Source organism: Gopherus evgoodei, chromosome 4 (genome assembly GCF_007399415.2).
Source record: "Gopherus evgoodei ecotype Sinaloan lineage chromosome 4, rGopEvg1_v1.p, whole genome shotgun sequence".
Taxonomy (NCBI): domain Eukaryota; kingdom Metazoa; phylum Chordata; order Testudines; family Testudinidae; genus Gopherus; species Gopherus evgoodei.
In genome coordinates, this window is record NC_044325.1 from 68,335,765 (window position 1) to 68,350,818 (window position 15,054).

The following is a 15,054-nucleotide window of genomic DNA, read 5'->3' on the forward strand; positions in this document are numbered from 1 at the left end:
AATAAATCACACTTCCTGCTAGCAATCATACGCCAAATACACCTGCACTTAGCAAATGCTACAGATGGAACCACTTTTTCAATCCTGAATCTTAATTAGTTTCCTACTGCTTTAGTACATGGACAATATTTTAATAGTCATAAGACTTACTCCAGTCCACTGTGTCCTTTCCACCATTCACTTTTTCATACTGGTAGCAATTTAGGAACAGCTTAAAGAAAGTTACATAATCAAACTTGCATGCGTAGATTGATGAGCTCGTCACACCAGTCTCTTTAACTCCTGCACCGAATTCCAGAGATGGATGATTGTTCTGGGAGGGAGAGAAGCTAGCACACCCCACAGCCAGATGTTCAGGAATGGACAGGGCTTCTTCTGGAACTCAGAAGAGTATAACTGTGTCCTTCTGCAGGAAAAGGACACCAGGTGCCTCCATCTGCCAGTGTCTATCTCTCCTTTTTTAAAAGGATCAGGACTGGGTTTGGTATGGCTGCGAGGATGAATGTGTCTCTGTGCATCAGAGGGGAATGACCAGTCATTTGTCTCTTCGCTGTGGAATCTGCCTGCAGCCATCAATCTTGCAGCCCAGCCCAGCAGCTCCTTTGGCTCATCATTAGTCAAATGAAAGATAATATGGGAGGATCACAACTCTTAGCTTCTTGTATTTCACTTTCTTTTCCCCTTGGATGTAGTCTTCTCCCTTCCCTCACTTTCATCCATCCTCCTTTCCATTTTCAGTGAAGTGAAGTGAAGTGGAGGCAGAGGACAGACATTATTAGGGTCTAGGGCTTTACCAGACCTTCCTGCAGTTTTGTTCCTCTCTGCGAGATGAGAGGGAGGAGGTGCGAGAGAGAGACAGAAGGCATAATGCAGGCTAACAACATCCATGTCTCATACATTTTGTTGCAATTTTCAAAACAAGCCTGTTGTACTTTGCCTTGAATATGCAAGGGCATGATTACACCAGCTTGCTGCTATTTCATCTTGTTCCCTCCCCCACTTCTTCCCGATACTCCTTCCTCCACCCCATCTAGTGTTTTTAGGTATGCATTGCATCTACTCGCTCCAGTCCTGGTCTATTATAGTAGTATTAGATACAGCCAAATGGTATGGCTACCTAAGAGACTGCCTTACACTTTATTTGCTGTTCAAACATTTGCCATCAGCTTGGACACTTTTGCTAACAGTTCCTAGATTTGATGGTCTAACGGGTGCCGGAAGGACTTGGAGGGATGTCTAGGACTCCTGAATTCACTATCCTATTGGATTGACAGAGACAGAGTCTGTTGACCTTCAGGGCACAGTGTAATAGGATTGTCTATTTTTTTCTCTCTGACTTTTGCCTCAGGTGTGTATGTAGGGGCGGGGGATGAGGGATGTTTGACTTATTTTGCAGGAGTCCATTTAGACCTGACATTGGTGAATTTAAACACATTACATGCAGACCAAAGTGAAGTTTGATTGATACATTTAATATATAGATGAATAAATTTACTTTTTAATTTTCTAGGTTGGTCCTAATGATCTAAACATCAGGTTTGAGTTAGATTCCCTAGAGAAACATACATTCAAACCCTGTTGGGGCAACTCAGCCCTTCATATTTTCATTTGGATTCAGTGCAATTTAATGCAAGAAAGTCTTTCAGAAAAGATCTAAAGTAGTGAGCTGCTGTCTGCTCTATATGGACATTGAAGACTCCAGGGAATGTTTAAAGAGTAAGAATTTTATCTTGATGTTTTTAGCCAATGTTGTGCCTTCCCCAAACTGTTATACTACGTAGTGTGGCCATCTGCTGGCCTCTCACCTTGGAGGTAGCTGCATTTTTATCGATGCTGTAGGTGTATTATAAAGTGCTATTGTGACAGACAACATTGTCACCGGGAATAAGAAAAGAGCTCTTGGGGAAAAAAAGTCAGCACCTTTCAACTGACTGGGCTATTTCTTCTTGTGTATTCATTAGGGCTCTGAGCCTGGAGCTCAGAGGGAAGGGTGGATCATAGCTCCTCATTTCCCCAGTGCTATCAACCTGGTTTCAGATAGAAACCAGGAAATGGATTGTAAAAAGGTTAATTCTTACCTGAAGGATGAACTCAGGTCATGATGTGGAGAAAGGTTGCTATCCTGGAATAGGAGAGGAGAAAGCCACCGGAGTCTGTTTAAGCCACTCTTATGTCAGAGTGGGGTAAGGGAGGTCTTGCTTTCCCAGTTCTCTACCAGCAAGCAAACAGTTATAAAACCTGGTACATCTCTTCCAGAGATGCACAGGATGGAGCAGTAGAGCATGCTGGAAGCTGAAGGCCCATTCAGGCAATGAGAAGAAAGCCAGGGAACTCTTTAAAATTAGAGGAGTCTCTGAGGAGTCAGAACTCCATGTTGTGGTGTTGGAGGGCAGGGTTACAGTCTGAGCTTGGCTTTTTTTACTATTTGCTGTCTAAAACCCTTTTGTTTCTTTCATTCTGAGATCTTTTCCCTAAACCTCAATCATACAGCCTTGGGGAAAACATTAGCATGGGGAAAGAATCTATTTCTGGGGTTGGCCCAATGTACCAGGTGATCATGGAAACTTCTGTACAGTGGGCTCCCGGTGGGGTCTCTCAGTCTCTCTCATTCGTGCATTCTTTTAAAAATAGACGTTCTCTCTCTGTATCCTCGTCTTCCTATTTGCCATCCTTTTTACTCCGTTATCTGCCCATTGAACAAATCACTTTTATCTGCTTCTGGCCCTCTCACCTTCCTGCCAATTTTTAAGAAGTAATTATTGCCATGTTAGCATGAGCCTGCCTACCCCAGATGGCCCAATCTATGTCCACAGCTGGCCTTTTGGAAGGCATTCTGCTGCCTTTGAATGTCACCTTGTTTCCCCCTTGCTGCTTCTTGCTCCTCCTCCTCCCTCTTCATGCACAGTCTTGCTGAACCTGCAGGCTCCCTTTCACCATCTGCAATTCCTCAGCAGCCATTAATCTTCCTGTTTTACCCATTTTGGTATTAATTCTAGAGTTCACATTTTAATCTAAAATCTTTATGGAACTGTTGGAGTTTTTTATCTTCATGTGGCGGCAGAGCCGTGGATGCATTTTTTGTGCTTTTTCCCAATGCCAGAAGAATACTTATTGGCACCTCTGGAGAAGAGTGTCAATGTTTGCTTTACAAGCTTGCCTCTTTGTAATAATACGTTGCAATTACATATCTCTATCTGTCTGATGGCCTTTACCAATGTGGGTAAGTATTCTCATTCTTAGAGGTTTATCAGTTGGCTATTAAAATCTGCTATGTGTGCAAATAAAGTCCACTAAGTTTTGCACTTTCTTTTTCTTCACTGAAAAAATGGTTTAAACCTTTGCAAGCAGCTTTACACTTTATAGGCACTCTTATTTGATTGCTTTGCAAGCATTAAACAAGCCTCACTACACCCTGTGAGGTAGGTAAAGATTATCTCCATGATACAGCAGGCAGAGGGTAAGTGACTTGCCCAAGATCACACAGCAAATTAGTGGCAGGACTGGAGACAGCACCCAAGATGCTCAATTCCCTGTCCCATTTGAAATTCCTCTTGACAACCTTTCTTCCTTCTAGAGTATGTCAATTAAACTTTCTTAAAGCAATTGATCTAGCAACAATTGCAACAGTACCCAGCACCTGCCCCACTTCTGTGATGCAGTTTGCTTATTAAGCATCCTGACTAAAATGTGGGGAATTCTCGCTAAAAGCTCTCTAGGGTGTCCTATGGGATATTATAGATGTCCTGCAAAATCTCACAAGATCCCACAAATTGCCTTAGGAGAATCTAAAATTTATATTTTTTTAGCAAACTGTAATAGCACTTAGCACATCCCATTAACACTCCCACCCTTCTCTGAGAAGGTATGTAATTATATTCCCATTTAATAGATGGGGAAGCTGAGGTGAAGAGGCTGTAACTAGCTCAAGGCTATGGAGAGCATTGACACCAGAGCCAGGACTAGAACGTAGCAGCTCCTGATTCCTTGTCCATTGCTCGGATGTCTAGATCACACCTAGCCCCACCGCACTGTACCACCTGAATTACTGCCTGCTGTCACATGTAGGGATTATGCAATCTCTTTCCTCAAATACTATAAGTGTTACATGAGCTGATGCTGTGAAAGGGTGGGTTGCATTATGTCTTGTTTTAAACGTATATAGGATGCTATTTAAAGAGAGAGAATGAATGGCATAGACTGCGAAATTAAAACAATGGTTTTGGAGGGGAGAATAGAGGGAGAGACTACTTTAGGATTTGATGCCCTGGGGGAAGTTATCTGCTCCAGAATTTAGCCAGGTAGTGTAAATTTGAAGCCTTTGAAAAGCAGGTACAATGCGTTATATGTGACATTGATTTATATTTGTGCTGAGAAATAAACGTGTAAATTACTTCTGAGACACAATCAATGGGAGGGCTATTTTTTTTTTTTACTGTGATGTCTATTAGAGACTAGTCCACCATATGCTGCTTGTAAAACATACAGATTCATAATGGGCAAATTTTACAATGCTTAACTGCCTTCTGAGGACTGCTACCAGTCCCTGCAACCCTATTTCTCTCCCCCTTTGTTGGTCACCTCATGCGGTGTACAATTAGGTAGGTGCTAGTGGCATCCAGGGCCCTTGGGCCCTGGAGAACTGTCTGAACACTCAAAGGCATCCTGGAGTTTTCCTGCAATTTATACCCAGAGTGTCCCATGGAACTGCACAATCCCATAGCACACACATATCCTTGCTTGCTCGCTCTCTCTCACTCTCTCTCTCTCTCCCTCCTCCCATGAGCCTAGTAGTTTTTGCAGGAAAGGAAGGGATGAAGCACTGGGATTTTCCAATCCACCAGTGCTTTCTGGGGCATAAACTGAAGGAAAGCCCCAGTGGGCCTTTACATGTAGAAAAACTGTTTAGTGAGGCCCATTTTAGGGATCAGTGGGCTCCACTGATCCTTAATCTGCAGCATCCTACAGGGTGGAGTACAGCCCCAGTTTGCCCCCTGAAGAGAGCCTTTATGTGAGGGAGGAAAATCCACCCCGCCCAGGGCTATGTGTTGCGAGAGGGAGATAATAGACAGACATTGCTTCCCAAACATCTTCAAACTTTCCAGTAGGATTAGTTCAAGGACAGATTTGCCATTCCCTCATGGTGATTTAGGACCTGATTCTTACACTCAGTCCCCTTTTACATTGCCAGTGAGGTGTGAAGGGGCATTGATACACAGGAAAATCAGGTCCTTAGGTGTGAAGACATTTGGGCAAGGAGGGAACAACAGTGACTTAATGCAGTAGCCTTTCACTTCCACTAGAGACCTGGCTTTTCCCAGTCTGCTTCAGCTCAAAAGTGAAATGATTGTGGTGGTTTCAAACTAGTCCCCAGAAGATATTTGTTTGCATTACTAACCCACTGCACAGTTCAGCACTATTGGCAGTTTCTGTTTCGGAGAGGTCCAGGACTGGGTTAGCAGGAGGTGTCATGGAGCTGCGTAAATGATCAGAACTGGGTGTAGGTCCCACGACTGGAATAGAAGGGGATTACAGGTCAGGAGTGAGATGCATTGACAGAATGGAAAGGAGGTAGAGGATAGGGTTGGAATAGCAGAGGGTACTGAGGGTCAGAATTGAAACACAATGGCAGTGCTGTTTGGGCACCCAGAGCTGGAATAACAGGGATTGCGATGGTGCAATGGTAATGGCTGTGCAATGGCTGTGTGAAGGTCCAGATCTGGAATAGGAGAGAGCTCCTGGAGATCAGGACTGAGTTGCATTGGCAGAAGTGTGTAGAAGGAAGCTTGCAGAGCACCGCTCTGCCTCAGTATACCTAATTCTACTCACTGCTGTGAATCCATCCAATTCAAGAACAATAAGAAAATCACTAAACTGACCACAAATATAAAAAACAAACAAGCTAGCAAAAGTTGCTGTATTCACTTGTTTTGCCTGAGACAGCTACAAAATCCAGCACTCAAGCAAGAGCATTGTATTCTATTTCTTCTTAAAGTATTCCCACCCCCACCCTTTTGCATGCTAATGCTATATTTGTGCCTTGGAAATGAGCATATGATGGATGGATGGATGCTGCTTGTCTGAGTTTTTCACCACCATTTCCCCTGGGGCACTCTGTCTGCTGGCAGGGAGCACCATCCCAAAAGATGGTATCTTTTGCAAACTCGACAGCTAACAGACAACTTCTCTCTCTTCATATTTCCCAAAAGAAGAGCAGGCTTAATCTGGTTTTTATATGGCATATTTCATTATAATCATTGTGACTTTCACTGTTCCTGATATGCCATGATAAATACAAGTCTGGGGGTGGAAAACAACAGAGGAGCTGAGGCTTCACACTCTTGTGACATTGATAGATTTTTATTTTAAAGTGACATTGGATTTAATTGCTCACTGAGCCACTGTCTTACACTTTCAGGCATATCCTGCCACATCCTGTTAATGAGCTTAGTGGCTGCATTCACCCAGTGGTAGATCTGTTTGCTGCGAATTGGGTGGCTTTTTTTGACCACCTGTGTAATTTTAAAGAGGTTGTGGCTATTAAGGCTACGTCTTTGGATTTATCTATGTTAAACAGCACTTATTGGATTCTTAATATATAGTTTCCTCTGGCCGTTCTTAAGTTTTAGAGAAACAGCACCAAAAACCACAAGAATCCCTGTAGCATAGTCACTGTTTGTCTAAGAGGGTTTTTGGAAGCTGGATTGCTTTTGGTTTGCACAGTAGCTGTCTCTGGCATGATGGATCATGCTGGAACTCACCCAATAAGTATCTCTGTTCCCAATTAGACCTGGAAATGGAGCTGCTTATGAGTGCACAGAGATGATGGCTCCGGTGGCAGCTGCTACCGTGGAGATGGAAATGATCCATTGTGAAACAAATGCATTACATTGTCTGGAAAAAGAGAAGCTTGTTTTTAATTTGTGTTTTGAGTAGGCACTGTGAAGTTGTTTAGCCCCCAGTTCATTGTGAATTAAGTTGTGCGTATTTAAGGGTGGAACGTACTGCTGTTTTGATAAAAACAGATATTTTAACCCTTCCTTCCATTTCGAAGGACTTATAAAAATGTGCTTCTCTTGGAAGTAGCAAGTCCACTAACGAACATACCCAGAAGTGATGTTGACATGGACGATTGTTCAGATTCTGTGTAAATAAGTGTAAGGACCTTGATACTTATACAGGTTGCTGCATTTAGCTAGTAAACAAAAATATCCATGTTGTTTTAATCACTATGAAAGGGACACAGTCGAGTTAAAATCAGAAATTTAAATTGTAATCTCTGTGTGTGTGCGCGCGCAATGTTTATCTGTATCACCAGTTATATCATAGTTAATTAAAACAGAAGAAAGACTTAAATATACAAGTATTTTTGTATTTTATTTAGCTTTGACATTGAAACTAGACTGGTCAAGTTTGCTTCCTATATCTCATGCAGGAGCCAGGTATTGTTGCATTTGAAATTCCAATGGTGAGGAGATTTATATATAAAGTGTATTGAAATTTCTATTTTAAAAACATGAAAACTTGTATTCATATTAGTTTTAGTAGCAACTTTGAGGGGTAATAAAGTTGAGGTACTCTCAGAGACTGAGATGTCAGAAGAAGCAGCATTGGAGCAAACTGATGATTAAAAATAGCTACTGCTCTAAAGGATTGGAGGGCAGCAAATATTGTTACCTATATTCAATTGAAGGCTAATCTAGGGAACTACAGACCAGTAAGCTTTACATCTGTACTCGACAAATTGGTTGAAACAATAATTAAAAATACAATAATGCAACATATGGTAGGATCTAACCAGCATGGTGTCTGCAAAGGAAAATCATGTCTCTCTAATCTCTTGGAAGTAGTAAAGTAATGGAAAAAGGGGAAGAGATTGATGTAGGCCTGAGACCTGATCACCTCCCCTCCCATATTAAACCAGCCTTGGATGAAACTCAGGAGTTCATCACTAAAATTGAAAAAAAGAATTTTCTGCTGCTGATAAAGCACCCTCACCTCAGAAATGTCCCTAAGGAGAGTTATAACCACCAAGGTTGTAAAGTAGAGACACCCAGGCCCTGGGAAATAAGGGCAGATACAGAAAGAGACTCAACAACTTACTTAGACTTCCAAAAGGCCTTTGAGAAGATCCTGCATAAGCAGCTACCAAAGAAGCTAAGTAGTTACGGGGTGAGAGGCAAAGTATTGTCACCGATCAAAAACTGTCAAGGAAGGAGAAAGCTAAGAGTAGGATTAAATGGTCAACTTTCATCCTGGCAAAAGGCTACCAGCTGGGTGCCTCAAGGTTCTGTACTAGGTGCCTGGTTTAATAAATCAGCTGTATGGAGTAGCGAGGTTGCAAAATTGTAGATGACATAAAGTTCTTTTTTGGGTGATGATCCCTGTGTGTATTCCACTGTGGGTATGCATGCGCTCCATGTGCCTGAGGGTGGAAGATATTTGCTACATGTCTGTTGGGCTGCACCTGTGCCTCTCTCCTTTTGCTGCAAACCAAAAATTTAAGGGGTATTATGGGCCAGCCTCTTCAATTCCTGTGAGGAACTTCAGAGGGACCTAAACAAGCTAGTTGAATGTGTAACATGATCACAAATACAATTCTGTGTCCACAAATGCCAGGTAAAACGCATTCGAGTGAAAAATTTGAACTACTTGTACACCTTATAGGGTTCTAAATTAACCCAGGAAAGGGATCTGGACATCATTGTAGACAACTCAAAGCTGACCTCTGCCCAGTGTGCAGCTGTGGTCAAAAAGCAAATAAGATGTTAGGATGCATAAGGAATGAGATGGTGAATAATATGGAGACTATTATCATGCCTTTACATAAATCAGCTGTGCAGCCTGATTTGAAATACTATGTGCAGTACTGATCCATCTTTAAAGGGTATTGCAGAATGAGAGGGGGTTCAGAGAAGAGCAATGAGAATAAGAGGTATGGGAAAATTCTCACATGAAGAGAATTGGAAAGATTGTTTACCGCAGAAAGGAGGTAAATAAAAAGAGGATGTGGTAGAAGTATATAAAATAATGACTGGTATAGGGAACTTCTGTTCTCTCTATCTCATAATACAAGAGGAAATGGGCACTGAATGAAATAGAAGGTGGAAAATTTAAAACCAATAAAAAGGAAATAATTTTTCACACCAGGTGTAATTAAACTGTGGAACTTACTGTCATTTGGAGCGTGTTGAGGCCAAAAAGTTAACTAGATCAAAACAGGGACTGGACATTTATATGGGTAACAAGAATATCCAGAGTTGTCATGATAACAAATATTTTGGAAGGGATATTAAACTTCATATTTCAGGGCTTAACTATTAGAGATCAGGATGACACCTGATGTGGGGGGCAGATTATCCCACATCTGCCTACTGTGGGGTCCTTACACCTTCCTCTGAAGCATCTGGTGCTGACTATTGTCAGAGAAAGGATATGGGACTAGACAGATCTCAGTTCCTGTGTTTGTAAGGCCCTTACTTTGCCCACAAAACCTAAATTTGGGGCCTAAATCTACTTGTCTGTATCTCTTTGGGTAGGGTTACAGGGACTAAACTGCAGTTTGACAATGTTTATTGAAAATTCCTGTAGAATTTAACAGGAGGGAAACCATTAGGGTTTAATAGAAATTATTCTACAAACCTGATAGTATTTAACAGAAAATAAGATCTTTTCTGCAGTCTGATTTGAACCTTCTTTCAGAATTCTGTAGCTGCAATGTAATTTTCTATTATATTATCTAGGCGGGTTCAAAAAGCCTGATCACTTTCTATTACATTCTCTATAGGACACTTCCTTAAGGGAAAGGACAAAATGATATGAGGAAAGGAATTTTCTTTTGTGATTCTCTGCATTTTGCCACGTCTTTCAACTCTAGGGTTTCCACCACAACCACAGTAAAATATACCTTGTAGTGCAAGCACACAGGCTGGGTAACCAAGCTGGGGACTGGAAAACTGAGGCATTAGCAGCTGAAGTCCCAGTCCAACCTGTGCTTTTATAAAGGTTTCTCCCTTATCCTTGTTGTGTAGCCACCCTCTCACCCTCCGGCCCTGTACATCTGCTGTGTTATACTGACTATCCATCTTCCAGAAGGATTAAGTTGAGTTCCTTTCAGAGCTCTTTTTAAGGTCAACTCATTTATCATGAAGGTGTTAATGTTGGATGATATGAGGCTTCATTTCCTCCCCACCACCCTGTCCCCAGTGTGGACCAACTCCTGCGTTCTGTCTCTACGTGCTCCATGCTTGAGTCACCGAACAGTTTGACTGCTAAGATGGCCCTGAAATGTGAAGCTAGGAAAGTACTAAAAGAGGAGAGAAAGCAGTGGTATAGTGGTTAGTGCACAGGACTGGTAGTCAGGTATCTTGGGTTCTTTTTCCATGTCTTCTGCTCACTCCCTATGTGCTCTCACACAAGTCATTTAAATTCTCTGTGCTTCAGTCTCCCCATTTGTAAAGGGGGTAATAATACCTACCTCGCAGGGGGATGGTAAGTTTAAAAATTTAAAAGTGCTCTGAGATCCTAAGATGGGAAGTACTGTAGGAGGGCTGAGTATTAGTTGCAGTAGCAAGTAGCAAGACCACAGCAAACACAGCACAGTTTTTAGAAGGCAGCTGACCTCCTTGCCGTTAAAACCCTGTATTTTCCATGTTAGGTTTAATTTTAAATTTCTCTGTAACATACAGGTCTCACTTTGTGTTCTTGGTTTAAGATTTAATATGGGTTTTGTTTAACTCCCTCCCCCATTCCCTGTTCTAATGCATTTGTTTGCTGAGTGTATCAGAAGCCAGAGACAGATGTAGCTTGTCAGCATGAAGACATGTGTGTTACTGATGCCCTTGAGTTTGCTTGAAGCTTCACCTTCACTTGCAAAATGTCTGATGACCAGCTGCAGTTTTCAGTCCTATGAGGTCCCAAAAACAATACTAATGCCCTTTTGCACCCCAGCACAGAAACTGAAATCAAATCAAGACCATAGGGAGATGTTATTATAGAGGTGCTTGAGCGACTCCATAGTTAAGGCTGTGTTGAAATTCGCATTTGAATCAGGACTAAAATCCCTCTCTTTCCCTCTGAAATATCAGAATTTAGTCTCCAAATTTAACTCACCTTTCATGGACCAATTGAATAAGGAAGAGGAGAAGGAGGGAGGGATCAGAAACTCATACAGGGAATTTCAAGCTGACCCCTTCTCCCACATTTAAGGGATCAGTTTCCTTCTTTTTAAACCTCAAGCATCACAGGAGAGAACCTGCATCATAAGCAGTGAAACCTGGTAGAAGGTGGTCCAGTGGTGGGAGCAGGTTGAGAACTCCATTCTCAGAAATCCCGATGGAATAGCTTGGCCTTTCCTTTGATGAGAAGTTGTTAATTCAGTATTCCAGCTTCCATTCTGAGAGTCATTCTGGGAAAGTTTCCTCTGGACAACCCCACCCCTCCCCCCCCGCTGAGGTTTTGGGGTTCTGCTTGCTTGTACTCTGATTCCCTCTCAATGAGTGGGATAGTTTTTGCTGTGGCTACAACCCACATTCTGTGGTCTATTGGTTGAGGGTAGGTCATGCAGTTAGCTAATGTCCCCTCTCTCCAATAAATTGGAGAGAGTACTTTGCAAATCCCTTATCCTCCACTTTGGCTCAGGGAACCCCACATCTTTTCATGGCTTTGGGGTCCCTGACAGACAGCTGCCATTCTCCAGGGGCAAATGGTTCCCCTAGAAGTAATTACACACCTCTGCACCAAATGATGATAATTCATTATTTGTATTGTGGTAGTGCCTAGGGGGTCACAATTTCAGTATGCTAGGCACTGTGCCAATACATAGTAAAGAGACAGTCCCTGCTCTGAAGATCTTACAGTCTAAGTATATGACAGGAGATAGGAGGTGGATACAACAATGAAATGAGGGGGTACACAGTGAGATGAAAGACTGGGACACAGCAGTGAAACCAGGACAGCAGATACTGATTTGTAAAACATCAGCCCTTGTTCCTAGTTCCTTCCTAAACATATTTGCCTGGAAAGAGGAACTTATCCTGGAAGAGAGGGAGGCTTGAGAAGGGTGGCCATGGCAATGAGGGTGCCGCATAAAAAGAGGCTACAGTGGGATTATGCTAGTCAAACTCCTATGTAAATGGAGTAGGAGATGGAATTCTTCCCTGCATGTATTTTAACACCCATACTGTATTTTTCTGACTGCGGTACTTGTTTCACAATCCAGTGATAGCCCTCCAAAAGTAGCATACTGCCGGCTCTTTCATCTGTGTGCCATGTGGCATCAAGCTTCCTCATTAATCACTGTGTTTTTTTAATGGGGGCACATGCTTCAGGCAGTGGGAGAACTAGAGTTAGGGTCCTCCTCACAAGGGCCGGTCCTGCAATCCTTCCTTACACCGAGTAATATTTACTACTGTAAGTAGTCCCATTGAAGTCCCTGTGAGGGTTGTAGACTCTGGGCCTCAATAAGAAAAGTGGGGATCAATATTTGGTTGCACATCCCCTCATTATTTGTATTAATTCTCAGCAGTCTCCCACTTGTATGATCTCTCTCTTCCCCCTTTCCTACCCCTGGAATATCTGGTTCTTGGCCCCTGATGTAAAATGATCCTGTACACAACTGAGTGTTGTGAACTGTGCCAAATATATATATATATATATATATTGCGGCTTTTCTTCCCATTTGGAGTATGGGGAGTTCATGTAAAAGAAAATGGTTTTTGTTTTTATTCCCCTACAAGATATGTCCAGCCTTCCTTTGTTGCAATCCAGCATAGCAAATTGAAAAGTTCCCAGAGCTTCAGCAAGCTAGAAATGAATCTCCTGTTTGGAGGTTAGGTAAAGTACTTCTTCTTCTTTAGGATGGGAATAGGGTGAAGAGCCAGGCAACCTGCTACCTATCCTCTTGCTCCCTCCGCTGTGCAGTTGTGCACAGGCAATAGACATAATCTCTTTGTTTTGTTTCTCAGAAGTTGATCTGCCTTTGAAGAAGGATGGGTTCACATCAGAGGGAACCACACTGGAAGCCTTGCTGCGCGGGGAAGGGATTGAGAAAAAAGTGGATACTAAAGAGGAAGACACTATACAGGAAATCCAGGTAAAAAAGTGCATTTATATTGGCCATGCCTATGTCTCCGTACTGGGACAGCAGGGCTGACTTTAAGATTTTACCTTTCATTCTCCAAACCCAAACCATTTGTATCTTTTGCAATTTGTGTCTTTGTGTCAAAATGCTGTATTAATGCATGGTGATATCATACCCATGTGTCATGGAATATCATGAAACCCTGACACTACATTGTGATGCTCAAAATAAATTCAGAATGTTGTATAACTATCCAGTAAAAGTGTCAAGAATTGGGACTTCCTGCTAAGTTCTTAATGGCTTGCAACCCAAACATGGCAGCATTGTACTTGTGAGATGATCAGCTACGGCGACTGACTAGTGGAGAGAGATGAGTCCAAACCATAAACTGGATCTCAACAGCCTCAAGCTTTGGGAGAGTTCATATTTTGATCTTAAATTGGGCCCATAGCTACTGATTTAAAAAAAAAAAAGTGGCACTGGTCAGTCTGTTTTCTTTGTCCAAACAGAATGTCTTAAAGCAAATAGCATTAATGTTTTTTAAAATTCTTCCATCTTTAATAATCCTAGTCATTATTAGTAACAAAAGCAGGGAAAACTTTATTTGTATCTTGCCATTATCCCTTTAAATATTAAATAATAAGGATCGCCTTCTGATCATTTACCAATATTAAAAGTAAAAACCAGTTGCTGGTCTCTGGTATAGCGAAAATCCTGCTAATCTAAGGGACTACTGGAAGAGTTGTATGCAATATTCAAAATTAAATCTTTGACTCTGGCCAGTTTTGTTGAGGTTTGCAAACCTTTCAGGGAAGTAGAGGCAAATTTTGAATGAGCTGAAGGCAGCATTCTGAATTAATTTACACCGATCTATGATTTCTAGTATAACTCACGTGAAACCGGCAAAACTTGGTGATTTTGGCTGAGATTCAAGTGTTGGGATTTGTTCCTGAAAGCTGAAGCAAAACTCTAGTATGTAGCCCAACAGAGATCAAAACTGAAAATCATGAGCATCAAATCTGCATAGCTCTGGTGTCCAATCCTGCAGCCATTATGCTTGCGAGCAGCCCCACTGAAATATCACCTATGTAAAGGCTACAGGATTAGAGCTACTAGTGACACATGTAAGGAAACATTGTACATATACATGTCTACATTTGCAAAAGTGACTTGTGATTTTGTAAGCCTCAGTTTTGGAGTGCCCAGCTTGGGACACAATAAAGGGACCTGATTTTTCAAAAGACAGATGCTCTGCACCTTGGTGCATCCAAAATATAGGTAGGGATTTTTAACCTGTTTAACATCCCTTTAAATGAGAATCTTCTTTTCTGTGGGATGGAAAATTGCCAAAAGGGAAGCATTCCATGTTCACAATGAGGTCTATGCAAAAACCCTCCTTTGCCTCCCCCTTTCTGATTCTAATAAACTCAAAGCCCTAAAGACTCTATTACAGCAGCTTCCAAGGGCACAAGAAGTCATGGTGCAGCTTCCTTATGAGTGCCTTTGGATGCTGCTGCGTAGTCTGAGCTCCCAGGTTTTCCCTGGCATCAGCCTGAGGAAAGAGACTTCAGAGACAGGAGAATTGACAGCAGTCTTGGCATCACTGCATTGCAAAGTGGGGAGGGGAGAAGTGTCTGTACAAGGAGCCTTCAGCTGTACTCTCTGAGCTGTGTTATGGATGCCGGTTTCATCATGGAGCTGATGTGAGAGGCTTTCCTGGCTGCTGTTTCCTGTGCAAGTGCAGTTTTGTTGGATTCAGTCTGCACAACAAGTACTTTAACCATAGCTCACTTTCAGCAGGTGGTAGGGATTGTTGGACAATTGGAGGACAAGATCATCATTAGTTCTTTGTGCCCATGCAAAGGTATAAGGGAGGATAGAATATGTGTTGTGCAAAGCTCCCTCTTACTCCTCTGCGTAGGCTACACATTCTGCTAGTCTAGCTTGGGAAGGTCCAGGAGGAAGCAGTCTGTGTG

General features: G+C 42.2%; 1 protein-coding gene across 5 annotated transcripts in view; it reads left to right on the forward strand.

The window, feature by feature from the left end:
* Positions 1 to 15,054, forward strand: part of DPF3 (double PHD fingers 3) — a 242,829-nt gene that overhangs the window by 139,745 nt on the left and 88,030 nt on the right. For all 5 annotated transcript variants that reach the window (XR_004000026.1, XM_030559655.1, XM_030559653.1 and 2 more), the window contains exon 4: positions 12,963 to 13,090. Coding sequence is in view for 4 of the 5 variants with exons in the window: in XM_030559655.1 (XP_030415515.1) it covers positions 12,963 to 13,090 (128 nt within the window). In the remaining variant the exon portion in view is untranslated. The remainder of the gene's footprint in view (positions 1 to 12,962; positions 13,091 to 15,054) is intronic.